This window comes from Stereum hirsutum (assembly GCF_000264905.1).
Source record: "Stereum hirsutum FP-91666 SS1 unplaced genomic scaffold STEHIscaffold_11, whole genome shotgun sequence".
NCBI lineage: Eukaryota > Fungi > Basidiomycota > Agaricomycetes > Russulales > Stereaceae > Stereum > Stereum hirsutum.
In genome coordinates, this window is record NW_006763141.1 from 1,563,319 (window position 1) to 1,577,883 (window position 14,565).

Below are 14,565 nucleotides of genomic sequence, written 5' to 3' on the forward strand. Positions count from 1 at the left end.
CCCCCCCCCATATATTTATACCTTCAAACTCTGAGGGAGAAGAAGTGATGCAAGGTACTTGACTTTCCAATCCCGTCTCGCCTCTCCCGTCATCCATCGTCTTCTGCCTGCTTTGTACCACACGTTCTTTGTTCCAAACGAACCTTCTCTGTCGCTCTTTTATTTCTCGTGGACACGATCTTTTCTTCCAATTGTATTACTTCAGAATCTCCCGTCTATTTGGTGACGAAACCCGTAAGCTTTTCATAAAATGTATGTATGTTGTGTCATAAGCTTTGCATATAGTGTACGCCTGTTGGATATGCGTCTCGAACACTGACAGTTATTCCCTCTAGATCTATAATTGTCGCACTTTCAGCATGGCGGATTCTTTCTCTTTGCCATCTGAGGCGTAAGTAGCGTAATACTTTTCGCTGGAATTGTTATACTGAAGTTCAATGATCAGCTCCTTCTCCTCGGAAGCGGATGATCAAGACCTTCAACAAATGAACTTCCTCCCCGACGAGCATGATATCAGCGGCTCACATTTCTTCTCATCCGGGGCATCCGCATATTGCTACGCCGATCAGTCTTTTTCAACACTCCGCTCAGACGTAAGTTGAGATATCTTACTGTACTGTTCGTGTTCCGAATTTGTCGCTCATGTCATGAATTTTTGATCCTAGCCGGAACTGAGTCTGCCTGAAATTCTCTCATTTACGCAACATCCTCCCGCAACCGTGTATCAATCTCTACATCCGTCATCGGATTGTACCATTAGGGTATGTCACTGTTAGATTTTCTTTGCCTGTGTCTATTTAGCCAGAAGATCGCCGAACATCCTTACCATTAATTGTCCTCCGAAGCCCCCGACACCCTTCGCCCATAGTCACTCCATCGACGACCACTTTCCTCTCTTGGATTTTGCGTATCAAACCCAACCTCATCCGCTTTATTCTCCGGAATATTCATCCCAGTATATTTGGCAATCGTCCAATTTTGTTTCGTCGCGCTCCTCTGGATATGGATCGGGCCCCGTCATGGATTTGAATGCGTTGTTCATAAACAAGGCGGCGGCAAACGTCTCGCCTGTGAGTATTATACCTTTGGATGTCCCACTTCCGTAACTGATCTCTCGTTCTTTTTCACATAGTATGCGACAGTACCAGCCGCTATAGAGCCTGCCTCCCGCTTCACCGCCCCCAGTACGACATACGTATCTCACAATCACATTAGTGTTCACTTACATATGTCCCTGGTCTCCCACCGTAGACTTGCACTCACCGGCCCCAGATCCAGTATCTCCGATGGACCGCTCTTTCTTGAACCCAATCGAACGAGGCACTCTCATCTTCCAGCGCAAATACAAACATCCAACGAAGGCAGGTAGGACCCGCTATGGAGTTCCACCAGACCGTAGTTTGAATACTGTGGAGTTCAATTCCACTCAATTGAATACCAACATCACTTTCGCCGGAGTTCTTCTGCAGACGGCATCGAAGGGTCACCTGACAGAAGTCTTGCTTGATCCTAACGCCACTGTTCTGGAGAGCCAGGGTGTGAACATTACTGTGCATCTTTCGGTGAGCACTTCAATATTTTCCTGGGATGACAGTGACAACTTCATATTTCCATTGGTCTGTATACTAATATGGTAAAATAGGTACCAGGATACGATCTCTACTCGCAAACATTGCGAACCAAGACTTGGGCAAACCCGCCGCAGCCGATTTCCCGTGGCGAGCTTGCTAAGCGCCTCACAAAGATAATTAAGTCGTTCATTCAGGTCAGTCGACCGATCTGAGGTCCAACTTGGATTTCATCATTGTCAGCGTCCTATTGTCACGATAGGTCACTCATCCGAAACATGCTTATTTACTTTTACCTTAGAAGGCGACGTCAAACTCTTCGCTTCGCCAGTCCACCTCATCAAACTCGCGATCGGGTTCTGGAGACCCTTTGTATCATCCCATAAATCTGTCGGCCGACACGATATTTCTCCGTGCGTTCTATCCTGTCACCAAGGGAGGGTGGCAGATAGAGTTGGCGACCGTCTAAGAGCTCCGTTCATACGCACCGGATTCAATTTTGAGTCCTCATGTCCCACAATAATAACTGTAGGATTGATTACTCTCTCTTGATAGCGTCGGCCCATGACCCTCATGACCGCGCATTATTACAATATTGTCACCGTACTCCATCCTGGACACTATATCATTCGGTCATTTTTGTAATACTTGCATTTGACTGTGACTTCTCTACCTTCTTCCGCATACTTCAGAGCATCGCGATTCCATTTCTACCCTACGTAGATCAATGTTGTGCTGTCCCTGATCGCGAATACTTACACTGTCGTTACAACTTGCCTGCTCATTCTAGTCGCCATTCGCTCTACGTTTTGATTATAGTGTATTTATGCAGACAATGGATATCTGATGAACATCGTTGTTATCTGCCTTTCGCTATTCCATTTACTATCACGCCGTTGTGCAGGTTCTATTCCAAATCCCGAACTTGGTTGTGCTTCCATTTCTATCAATATTTACATTCGACGACTCATTGCGGTTCAGCCTGGTAGCTCCGTGTCGAACATGCTAAGCGCCTCGCGAAGATAGTGATGGTGTTAGTTCAGGTCCGTGCAACAGTCTCAAACTCCATTCAATCATTGCGTCGTTAGCAATATCTCTTCCTCTAAGGCCCTCTTCGAATTTGGAGAATCTAGTCAATCCTTTTTACCTGCTCATTCATTAGGACCATTACAGAATATCGACTTCTTCATTTCATTTATACGCCGTATAAATTAGACGACATTTCACGACCACTTCTACGATACATGGACTCTCCATTTCTCGATATCTTGCTGGAACTCGTCGATTATGAGTCTCAACTTCACATGTCCCTTACCGATATACTTTACAGTATTTTTACCTATGCTATAATCACTTCACATCTCGTTGCTTCCTTAATCCTGCTCTACTGTGCCTACTCTACGCTACCATCTTGAAACCCTTCGGTCGGAAAGGACTTTTTGCTCGAGACGATCCCGCGTTAGCAGCTTAATAGATGTTATCTGCAGCCTGAAAACCGAGAGGTTCTATGAGCTTCAAATCGGCTACTTTGGAGGTCGCAAACTTCAATTTTCAAGTCGTAGTTCGCTTACAACCCTCGGTAAGTGCCAGACGCAGGCCAAAAGAGGGTGATCAGCCAATCACGGCCAGCCTACACATTCCCCTTCAAACTGAAAAATCACTTGAAATTCTCACTTTTACATTTCGTTCGCAGCGCCTTACAACCCAAAAATCCACTTTTCGCGCTGAAGATAACGTCTAATACATCGCTTTTCCACAAATCCCTTACAAGTTCGTTGGGCCTACATCTAACCACTACATTACTGGATAAACAGAAAGACACGGATCTCGTTCATCAACCCCGAGAGCCTAGAAAACGAGTTGACGTCATACAAACACTCACAAGTGACAACGAAAACGCACCTTCTAACTAACATCTACTCCTCACAATCTTCGAGAAATTTGTCAAGATCGTCTAGTGTCGTACAGAGGAAGAAATCGTCTGGCGACGATGGCTCGGGATTGTCACTATCCAGTTCGGCTTCCTCCTTGAGATTATCAACCAATATCCTCTCCAGTCCATAGGCTAGTTTGCGAAGGAAGTCTATCGGGACTCCGAAATGCGGTGGAGACCATTGATGTATTGTCGAGTGGGTCCCGAAAAGTAGGAGTTTGGGAGGAGGACAGACGCCTGGTGGGTGTCTTAGGTAGGCGGGTTGATAGTATTGATATAGCTGCCAACAGCACCAGCAGCATCTCTTGCTGACGGCTATCGGAGTCTGCTCAGCCTACTCAACGAGTTACTATAGAGGCGAAGGAGACATTTGAGGCAACCTGGACGAACCTGAAACATATCAAGAAGTTTGTTTCGTCCGTTTTCGTCAATACCCAGTTGCATTTGTGACTCCTTTGAGACGTCGGTCCACGAGAACGAGCGAGAAAGAGTCATCATGACTGCTTCCGCATGTATCGTTGATTCCTCGGATCGGTTCCTCAGACGATCGTCTAGAGCGGTGCTCAACAAAGCTTGATCCAGATGCCGCAAGCGAGTGTCTTTTAGGATTCGGGCCTTGAATTCGGTCGCGAGACCGTCAGTGGTGGAGGCGACAGAATGAGGAACAGTGATAATATGTGCGCGTATAGGTAATGGAATGGATTTGCCGACAACTTGAAGACATTCTACGGCCGCGGGCCATGCGACGATTGAATTTAAGTAGTGGATAATGGGATTGCGTGATGTGGCGGACATAAGATCGTCGGCGAATACTATGATGATGGAAGATTTCATTAGAAACGTACAGAATCTGCGCAAAGCTAAGATGAAAAAAATACCATGGTCTTCGTCTTCGTTGGTCGCTTCTCCACCAGGCCCAAACCGACCGAGGTCCGCAGCTTTCACTTCTGCTCGTTCGTTATTTGTGAGAATGGGGGCTAGAGAAGCGGAATGAAAGGTGGGAACATACGTCCAAATGGTTTCATCCCCATTTTTGCCGCAAGAGTTCCATCGGACAGGAGAAAATCGAGGATGTGGCACCGTAACAATGCCTGAAATATAAGCAGATGCTTAAGACCCTCGACACATCTCCGCTCGTTCTCTGCGGGTTCCTTTATACAGTTTTCGTCAGTGACAAAAACGCCTCTCAGGCTAGCGAAGGTGTTCGTAAGAGCTTTGATCCATTGGCCGACAGTGTCTGCAGTCACTAGATAGGTAGCGTATCTGGAGCTAGCGGCAGGCGTCCCTTGGTCCAGAGGGAGAACATTGTAGTGATCTCTGAGCCAGCCATGTATGATATCGGAGGCTTCAATCGCTTTGGGTAAACTAAGTCGTTCGCAGAGGTCAGATACGCCGTAACCTGCAAGCGTATCCATAGGGTGTTTCTCCCAGATCTGCCCGCCTTTGAGAATGCGTGCCGCAATCTTACGAAATGCATGGTTGATGATGTATAGGTAACAATTGGTGTGGTCGATACGTGCCTCCGTGGCTTCTGGAGATCCCGGGTTGTTACCAGGTGAGCGGATCAGTTCGATGATGGATAGCACGTTCGTTCAGTGTGAGTTGTGACTGCCAGCAAAGATAAAAACGACGAGAAGTCAACAACTTGCTCGGCACCGATATACTTGGTTCTGATCAGCGAGAACGTGTTGAGTAAGGCGTACTCTAGTTCCGGCTCCGACCATCGTTTGAGGAACTCCTTGCCACTCGCCGTCGGTATTAGCTGTTTCAATGATATCGGCCACGAAGATGCTTTCTCGCCTGCATCCTCACTAGCGACAATGAGAACGTCGATGAACTGGCGCCGGACATTCGCCGTTATAGTAATGGTACGAGAGGAGTTGTTTCTATGAATATTTCCGGTGTTCAAAAGGGTAGTAACATGCTGTAGGATGCGGAGGGTTTGGTTGGAGTGGTCCTTGGCTACCGCCGGCGGGTCTGGTCGCCGTGACTGTAAAGCGGCGGAAGCGAAAGTTATGAAAGAGGACAGTTTTTCCCGCTCTTCTTCGAGGCTTTCGACCGATTCTACGTCTGACATCTGTAGGTTTGTATCAGACTGAGAAAACTGATGAAGGAATATACAAGCAAGCACTCGCAGGCGAAGGTTTGGACTCGACCACTGATTTGGGAGTTGAAAGTTCTCCGCAGGTTTCAAGTTGACTCGGAACGCGGCAATTTGCCGGCGCTTGTGGAAGCCCCGGCAGTCGGCTCCCGGTCTTTGCCGATTCTCGCCACCCTCTCGCGCACGATACCCTTCCGCTTTCTTCCTCCTGTTTCCTACCATCACCGTCTTATGTCTACCTTTCTAGCTTTACTCAAATTCCTCTGCGAAATATCTCTCTGAATACTATCTATCCGTAATATTTGGTGGATTCAGCGCCCGTCGCACGTCACTCCACTGGTGACCCCAACTGTGGCGTATCTTGACTACAGTTTGGGAGCTAGTACCCGCTAGTACTCGCGTAAAAGCACCCATCTGTCTTATGTTTTCTTGGAGGTAAGTCTCTATATACATTCGTAGCCACATAAATACACAATGGTCTAGCTGGCACCTCTATCCGGACACGGGCGACTACAGCTGGGCGGTGCGTGGCCCGCAGCCTCTTACCTATGTAAAAAAGCCCAATATATGCGCCCCGAGCTCCTTCTTTTTCAAATATATACGCACCCATATCTTCATTCTGCAACCTGGGTGCCGCTCTCTAGTCGACGCAACTATGGGTCACAATCTGCCCGGCGTCCTCTTCTCTATTCTCTCCGATCAAAGTGCCCCTATCCAAAATCCTAGTTCACCGGGCCACCGGCCTGACTAGATTAGGACAACAGATTGAGGTATGGATCGGACCCAAATCGGACCGCTCTGTCTTTTCGCGGTATCGGTGCCGCAGCTCCAGGTTTTCGAGTCGCCATTGTCTTTGTGACTGGGCAGGCTTCTGCATGCTGCTGGACTCGGTTATCTGCAGCTGCACTCTGACTGCCAGTGTGTCAAGGATCGCAGTGATGTTGAGAATAGTGGATGGAATGATTTTGTACGAATCCAGCCGTACTTCTGTCTGTACTAGTGGCACTCCTGACACAATTCTGTGTGCTGGAGATCGACATTTGCTCGTCGTCCCGTGGGTTTCGGAGCGTGATTGTGGTTAAATAACACTCAAGTTCCCGCCGAAATGCAAAGTCTCCCAGTTATCCTGATCGACGCGGACAGCACCTCGAGGTCTGTTCTGCTCTTCCCTTCAAAATTCTTACCCTGTGCTAACTTCTATCACTATATTAAGGTGCTTCGGGTCCGATGTTCATTTCTGCTTGAGCGCAGCTGCAAGTTCGTCTGTTTTTGGTGCGTCATGAGTCGATGTCTGTCATTGTCGACAGTGTAACTCGGAGTACTCGGTCAGTAGGTCATTGCCCTAGCACAGTATTCGCAGTTTTTCGACTTATGGTGATTGCTGCTCACAGTTGTCCTCAGAGTCGATAAAATACTTCAGCACTCATTCCAAATGGACACGTCTTTCTTGGGAGTTATTCTTAGCAGGCATGATATTTGACAGTTCGCGCTACAAGATCGTTACCACAAGGTGTGTTCTTCGCTTCATATTACCTTCGTCTTCGTGTTCATATATAGAATATACCAGAAACATAGATCTTGGTCCTCGAGCCTCAATGTCCCGAAGTCCCGAGCGGTTCTCCTAAACCGATTTGCCTCCATCTTGGAGCCACCGTACGGAGCGACGTCCGAGACAACTTTCGACAATCGACATCCGGCGGTCTAACTGCTTTATTTACCGGAGCGGCATTCCAAGTCTTCTGCTTCAAGTGAGACCCTCCATAGAACCGCTCTTCCAATTTACCGACGTGTGCTCGAGGAGGTGAGTGTGCCGTATGGTTGAGCGCCGGGTGGTGTGGCGGTGGCGCTGGGGGTGCCGAGAATGGAAGGAGGTTGGAGGAGCCGCGGTTCCCACGCGCCCGAGAGGTGCTTCTCGGACTTTGTGCACGCCGTCATTGGGAGAGAGCGCTGTCGGAGACGCTCTCAGAGCTCTCTCACCAGCCTCCACGACATCATTCTACCTGTGCTCCATTCTTTTCCTATTTCGTGCTCGAGATCACGCAGTACATGACAGCTGTGCGCCCTCTACCCGCTGTCCCTATATAACGCGTCCTCTCTTTACCCGAGTCACCCATCCCGCTCACTACCTTCCCCCATCCCTCTCACGCCCTGATGTTTTCAAAATCATCTTCGAGTGGGAAGTCGTCCGCGGTGCCCTCCAAGGCGCCTTCCAATCCGAAAGCATCGCCCGGATCGTCTACCTCGTCGTCGTCATCCAAGTCTCCTGCAGTACTCTCACCCCCTCAGATCGCACACGCTGTCTCCGATCCCACACCCACCGTGCACATTTCTTCTCCATTGAATCCTTCTACCAGTAGCCCGCGTATCGCACAATCCCCACAGACAACCCCGAAAGCAGGCGTCACTCCACTACCAGCGTCTTCGACCGGCCATACGCGCGGCCCCTCGTTCTCATCTAGCACTCCTCCACCAACTATCTCTCGTGCTGATGGTCCTCCCTCTGGCATTCATCTTTCGCGCGGACAGACGCATTCTGCGCCTCTGACTCCGCCAGATCTCCCCATCACTCGTATCCATTCCAACCCACTCCCAGATACGAAGTCCACTTCATCGATCTCCACAATAGTCTTCAGCGCCGCGAGTACATTCCGAAGCAGATCGAACTCGAGGTCTAGGTCTCGCGATCCCCAGGTCCGCCGGCGAGAGGACGAGGAAGGTGAAGGGATATCGCCTGGTTCAACTTGGTGGAGTCCGAAGAAGCACCCACCAAGGCCGTGGACGGAGGGCGCGCAGAAGAAGAAGACAATTCCGGTAGAGCAGATGGAGGGCTATGTGCATACGAAAGACGTACGTCCATTTTTAGATATTGGTGATCTATCTTCGGGAAGGCGGTGAATTGTCTAAAACATCATGCTGACTCGGGAGTTGTATAGCGCGTCGTTGAGGCCGCAGCGTCCGTCCTCGGCACCACTGCACGAGTGGCACACGAAATCTTGTTTGCCGGAGTTGATCTGTTACGCTTCGCTCCGATCCCTGGCCTCGAACTCGCCGGGCGTACACTTCTGGAGATTTGGGATGCGCTTGAGATGGTTGAGGTGAGCGTGCTTCCCTTGTGTTTTCTTCGACGCTGTGCTGATAACTCCCTCAGATGAACCGTCTCGCTTGTCTTCGTCTTACAGAGCGCTGTGCCGACATCTTGCTCTCCGTCCGCCAGGAGATTCTCGACGCTGGGAACGCCGTGAATGTGGAACTCGAAGCTCCCATCGCCAAACTGAACGAGTAAGCATCCATCCTCTGACGCCTATACCGGCATCCAATCCTCGAGTCTGTTTGTCTGATCGGCCTTGACTATGATCGACAGGTCGTTTGGTAATGTGTTCACTTTTTTGAAGAAGCAAACCCACCGCCCTTTCCTCCACCGGTACTTGAAACGTGATGAGATTCTGCGCGAAATCTCCTCTTGTGACGCGGGTTTGAGTGACGCTCTCGGGATGTTCGGGGTGAGTCATTTCGAACATCATATCTCCATTAGTTTTTGAGATCTGATCCCTCTTTGTTGGGCGTCTAGCTATCCATCCAAATCCGGACGCTCAAGCTCATCCAAGCGAACGAAGCCCGCCGGCAGAAAGACGCCGCAGACGCCGCAGAACTCCTCGCGTCCTCGCTAGGCCTCGATCTGTCAATCCCAGACCCGAACACTCTACCTCCGTCCAACATTCCTCTCCTCGCTGCACCAGAACCCACCACCGCCATTCCGACACCCTCATCACCCAGTCAGATTCACACTCTCCTTCAAAGGGTCCGCATGCAACAGAACGAGGCAGATCAGGCCCATGATCTCGCAGATTTACGACAACTCATGCGCACGGCTCTTCAGACGAACAACGATGCTACGATGATCGAGGTGTTGCAGGTCGGGAGGGATGAGATGCCGGAGGCGATCAAGACTTTGCAGAGAGCTTTGGAGAAGGAGGTGGAGAAGGAATTCGAGGCCGAAGGGACCTCTACGGCCATGACGATTACCGCCTCTACCTCTGCGACTCTCGAGGACGAGGAAGAAGCGATTCGGAAAGGTTGGAAGCCGAAGGGTTTGAAGCGACAGAGGGCGTTCACGGTCACCAGCGCTGGTGCTACGACTGCTCCCAGCGGCAACCCCATCTCTCGCTCCGGGACGTACGTCAGCACGCATAGTTCAGCGAGCGGGAGCTCGACCTCGAAGACCTCTAAGGATACGCTCGATCGCGAGTTCATGGAAATCGGCATCGACTGTCTCCGACGTATCTCTGGCACTCACGACCAGCCTCTTCCTCCCTGGACCATCACTCGCTACGAAGTCGACCTGGAACGGAAGATCGGGGTAGGCTTCTTCAGTGACGTCTACAAGGGCAAGTGGAGGGATCATGAGGTGGCGATCAAGGTCCTTGCGGAGACGACGCCGAGGAATATGTTCATCCACGAGATCCATATGTGGAAGACTCTCGTGCATCCGAACGTGTTGGAGTTGTTGGGTGCTTCGAGCGCGAGTGGGGACCCGCCTTGGTTCTTCGTCAGTCCGTATTTTGAGAATGGGAGTTTGGTGGAGTATTTGAGGGGGTTGGAAGTGGGGACGAATGTGGATTATTTGAGGATGGTGCATGAGGTGGCGAAGGGGATGGCATACCTGCATTCGAGGGGTGTTTTGCACGGTGATTTGAAGGTACGTCCTCTTGCTATCGTTTTCACATTAGAAGTTATCTGACCTGGAGGGTTTCTTTAGGGTGCCAATATTCTCGTCGACGCTCATATGCACTGCGTCATCTCTGACTTTGGGCAGAGCGAGATGAAGTCTGAAGCGCTAAGGATCAGTGGTACCGCTCCCCCTCGTACGTTGACTTTCACACTTTCCGTCCTTCTTGTGCTGACATCAACGTTGCAGGCGGTACCTTACGGTGGCAAGCTCCTGAGCTCATGTCTGGAGCGCACGGAGTCCTTACTGCTGAAATCGACGTCTACGCCTTCGCTATCACCTGCGTCGAGATCATAGGCAAAGGTGCCCTGCCTTGGGCTTTGACGGACGACGATGCCGTGCGACGCTTCGTTCTTGGTACGTTTCTCGCCGTGATACAAATTTGATGATTCTGACGATTATTGTAAATCCTTAGAGAACAACATGCGCCCCCCAGTACCTCTCAATCCCACCTGCCCCTCGGGCGTCAATAGCATTATCGAGGCATGTTGGAACAGGGACCCGAAGCTTCGACCCACGTTTACCACCATCGAACGTGATGTTGAGAGGTTACGACTGCAGCTTGGGTCGCCTCTTCCGGACTCTCCGCGTCCTTCCAGTGTACTGTCTATGATTCGACACGAAGAACACGAGCATGATCGGCCGTCGCCAGACATGCATCCTATACCTTTGCCTGGCACTTCGCGTAAGTTTTCGATGATATTTTGTTCCAATTTATTCAATTAATCAATCTCTACAGCGCGAGATGACCTGATAGTCGGTTCCTTGGGGTCCTTGTCGTCAGACGCGACCTACACTACAGCTGTGGGCGACTTACCTCGCAGCGGACTCGAGTTCACCAACATGCACGACGACCACACGACAGAGAGGGGACACGGGTCGATACTTTTCCAGCCAAGCCCTACCAGCGTCGCATCATCCACTGGTACTCGTACACCTGACGACAGCGAGTCGGAGAGGAGTGTCTTGTTGCCTCAGTCTGGCTTCCTGTCGCCACCTCCACTCGATTCGGCTGCGGCGGAGGCGAGGGACGAAAGGAGATATAGGATGCTGTTGCAGCATGAGTATCACACTTCTCGTCAGTTTTCAATCGTTATTCTGTGACGTGTATCTCTGGCTGACGTTGATATTCGACGACATAGTGACTCTGCCACTGTGGTCGCCTGCTCCTGTGGCGGTCGGAGCGGTGGGCTACCTCGATCGCCCAAGTGGTACTTTCGTGACGTTGTTCAACTCTTACGATCCTACGAGGACTTCGAAAGGGCGTGCGAATCTCATCCCCAGTCTTTCGGGGTATGGAAAGGTGTCGCAGGGAAGGCAAAGGCAGGATAAGCGGAATGCGGCGTTGAGAGGGTATGACATGGTCCAGGGTATGATCTCTCGCAGTAAGGGAGATGGCTCTGCTGCGTGCGTTTTCTCTTAACTTCAATCTGTCAGCGCTATGCAATTGCTGACCGTTCGTTGCGCTTTTCAACAGAAATACCATCTGCCGCACTCAGCCTTTCCAGCTGCGCGCGGGACACAAGACGGCGTACCTCTATGCCGAGTCGACCATGTATCGGTATATGGAGGAGTTGGAGGTGACGAAGCAGTGGTTCCAGGGAAATATTGACCATATCCTGGAGCTCTACGGGAAGGATCACTCTGTGACGAAGGAGGATGTCTTCCTTGGTACGTTGTTGATCTTCCTGCTTGTGTCCGATTTGTGGCATAAAACTAACTTTGTGTTTGTTCTTGTAGTCATCGGTACCCTGGAAGCTCCCGACTACGCTATGTTCGTCAGCCACAACCACCCCGATGGCCAGATCAACTTCAACGTGTATACTGGAGCACGCCCCGGACAGCCATGGGGCTACTTCTCCACGACCAGTACCGCGACCTTGTCGAACTCGATGCTCGGAGGTCCGGTATACCACGAGAGCATGGAGGGCAACACCGATTCGGCCAGCAAAGTATCGTCTGTACAATCGTCGTCGGCGCCGTGGGACACGGTCTTGCTGGCGAGACTGAGGTTCAAGCCTGATGTGGCGGAACCTACTTCACTATAACATCCTCCATCCATTATCTCACAGACATTTTGCCTCTTGCATTCATTCTATTCCTATCTTCGCTCTTTCATCCGCCTACATTATCATCATGACTTTGTCTCATTCGCTCTCACATTTCTTACATTGCCTGTGGATCATCTGCATCGTTCGTCAGCTCAACCAAATCCCATCTTGTACGCCCCAACATTGTGATCGGACACACGTTATATATCCTTATACCTCTTGAAGCTACGTAGCATTTTTTTTGACTCGAGAAATACGCACAGATACGGACTGCAACTGTTGACTCGGAAAGTGGTCGTTGTTGTGTTATGTTGGCGTCGCGACTTGTACCAAACCTGTACTGTACTTCCTGTATTCAACTTGTCCGGTTTTTTGCCGGTTTTCAGCACAAAATGTGTATTCACGGATGTGTATTATTTGTTGTGGCTATGCTGATGCGATATCCCTTGGTCTACAGACGATTGAGAGGTTACCTCGAGCTACACTCAAAGCTCAAAGTACGAGTCAGTGACCAGACTCCAGAGACCGCGACGCCGTGTGCTCGGAGAGCACCGCCACACTCCAATTGTGGCGCGACTCGGACGAGAAAAAGACAAGTGCTCTTCTTCCTTCCCCGATTGTTGTTTCCCGGTATTGCTGGACTTTATCCACGAGATCATCAGCTTCCATCCTAACCTATCATTAGGATGTCTGATACAGAGCCAGCAACGGAGCGCGAGCATCTGTCCGCATTCATAACGCTCGTCACCACCGCTTTACGAGGTCGCCGTCCACACACCTACAGAGAGCAAGAAATACGCAGACGATACGTTCAGGATCCTACAGCACATCAATACTATTTTGAATACTGGGACTACGGGAAATGTCAACGATGACAACGCTAGTCGGGTCGTCGCCATCACCGCAAACGTTCGACCAACGTCTATTGACACACTCGTACTGGTCAGTCAGAACACAAGGACGACCCTTTCTCCGAAGACCATAGAGCTGGAGTCCTTGGAGTCGGACGTGAGTGGAGAGGAGGTTCTTCAGCAGTGGAGTAAAAGAGAGTAGGTCTTTTTCAGTCGTTCTCTCATCTTTGACGAAGTGAGCCGCGAGTTTATGAACCTTTCATGGCCGTTGCAAAGCCCTGCGTCACACTATGAGAATATTTTTGCCATCCTCGAGACTTTTCGTCTGTTTGAGCGTCACCCCCAGTCTTCTGAGGCTATCCAAAACCTCTGTGTCAAGTTTCATCTCTACATCGTCCACCAAGCCTTTCCCATAATCGCAGCCCGCATCCTCAAAGGTAGCCGGACTTGGGAGAAGCACCCTATGGATACCCTTGCCGAATATAATGTCTCGAATCTGCGCGACCGGCTTCCGGTATCGATGATCGACATCGAGATATCCTCCTGGACGTATTCCAAGTTCGCCTCTTTATCTTTGAAGCCCTTCGCCGCTTCTATCCTGACCGATTAACGCTTGTTTGACAGACTGGGCGATCACCGATTGCCGTCAGCAAGAAATGTTGCTGGTGTTGTTGGCAGCTGTACCGTTACTGGCACCCACACGACTCGCTCGACGCACCGGGGAGCGCAGGATCCAGGAACGTCGCTCCTCCCAACCTGGCCCTCTTCGGGACCCACTCGACGATATACCCCTGGTATCCGCCGCAATTCGGAGTCCCCATCGACTTCCTGCGAACCCTGGCGAGAAGGCTTGGGAAGATGCTAGTCGATGTCCTCAAGGAGGCCTTGAAGCCGAACGGTGGGAGGTCCGGACAGTCATCTGCAGATAGCTCCGACACCCCCCCAAATTGTATTGGATATGCGTCAGCTCGATGACTTTGTCAATGATTAAGCGAATATGCATATTATGTTCTCGTGTCAGTTACTTCGTTTCAGTCTTATGTGCTGGTGCTTCTGTTCAACAACCCGACATGGCCTCGAGATCATGATGTTCCTCGACGAGGTTTTTGATCAGCTGTATTATACGTATCGTGATTCACCGTTTTTAGCCCCTTACAGTTCCAATTCAATTGTACGTCCTTTCACCCATGTTCTTCAGATAAACCCATCGAAGTATTATACCGAAACAGCCTTCTATCCGACATTTCGCATCGTACTCATTCATCAAGCTCGTACTTTCTGCAACCAACCTCCGCCAACCATCTTTGCCTCATCTGTCGTACAGTCATAGGAATC

The 14,565-nt window shown here is 50.4% G+C and overlaps 3 protein-coding genes across 3 annotated transcripts; 2 read left to right on the forward strand and 1 right to left on the reverse strand.

Annotated features, from left to right (window-relative positions):
- Positions 1-359: 359 nt before the first annotated feature.
- STEHIDRAFT_112935 (uncharacterized protein) lies at positions 360-2,037 on the forward strand (the record flags this gene model as incomplete). Its single annotated transcript, XM_007306632.1, has 8 exons — positions 360-391; positions 446-593; positions 666-761; positions 957-1,070; positions 1,133-1,184; positions 1,252-1,562; positions 1,643-1,765; positions 1,870-2,037. 8 exons carry the CDS (start codon positions 360-362, stop codon positions 2,035-2,037), a joined length of 1,044 nt encoding a protein of 347 aa, XP_007306694.1.
- A 1,447-nt stretch (positions 2,038-3,484) lies between these two features.
- On the reverse strand, positions 3,485-5,578 carry STEHIDRAFT_159267 (uncharacterized protein; the record flags this gene model as incomplete). The annotated part of the gene is made up of 5 exons (XM_007306633.1): positions 3,485-3,835; positions 3,892-4,313; positions 4,380-4,448; positions 4,511-5,032; positions 5,158-5,578. 5 exons carry the CDS (start codon positions 5,576-5,578, stop codon positions 3,485-3,487), a joined length of 1,785 nt encoding a protein of 594 aa, XP_007306695.1.
- Positions 5,579-6,883: 1,305 nt separating this feature from the next.
- STEHIDRAFT_100616 (uncharacterized protein) lies at positions 6,884-12,745 on the forward strand. The gene is made up of 14 exons (XM_007306634.1): positions 6,884-6,927; positions 6,994-7,112; positions 7,170-8,449; positions 8,536-8,697; positions 8,751-8,881; positions 8,964-9,102; positions 9,171-10,298; positions 10,359-10,464; positions 10,518-10,685; positions 10,744-11,013; positions 11,068-11,406; positions 11,471-11,735; positions 11,806-11,999; positions 12,069-12,745. The coding sequence occupies exons 3-14, from the start codon at positions 7,754-7,756 to the stop codon at positions 12,374-12,376; spliced, it is 3,906 nt and encodes a 1,301-aa protein (XP_007306696.1). The 5' UTR covers positions 6,884-6,927; positions 6,994-7,112; positions 7,170-7,753; the 3' UTR covers positions 12,377-12,745.
- The last annotated feature ends 1,820 nt before the right edge of the window (positions 12,746-14,565 follow it).

What these genes read in the sequence shown, in the direction of transcription:
- STEHIDRAFT_100616 (XM_007306634.1), top strand. Translation starts at nt 7,754, where the DNA reads ATGTTTTCAAAATCATCTTCGAGTGGGAAGTCGTCCGCGGTGCCCTCC. An exon ending in CCCATCGCCAAACTGAACGA is followed by an intron (nt 8,882 to 8,963) that starts GTAAGCATCCAT and finishes TATGATCGACAG; the next exon opens with GTCGTTTGGTAATGTGTTCA. An exon ending in CAGTGGTACCGCTCCCCCTC is followed by an intron (nt 10,465 to 10,517) that starts GTACGTTGACTT and finishes TCAACGTTGCAG; the next exon opens with GCGGTACCTTACGGTGGCAA.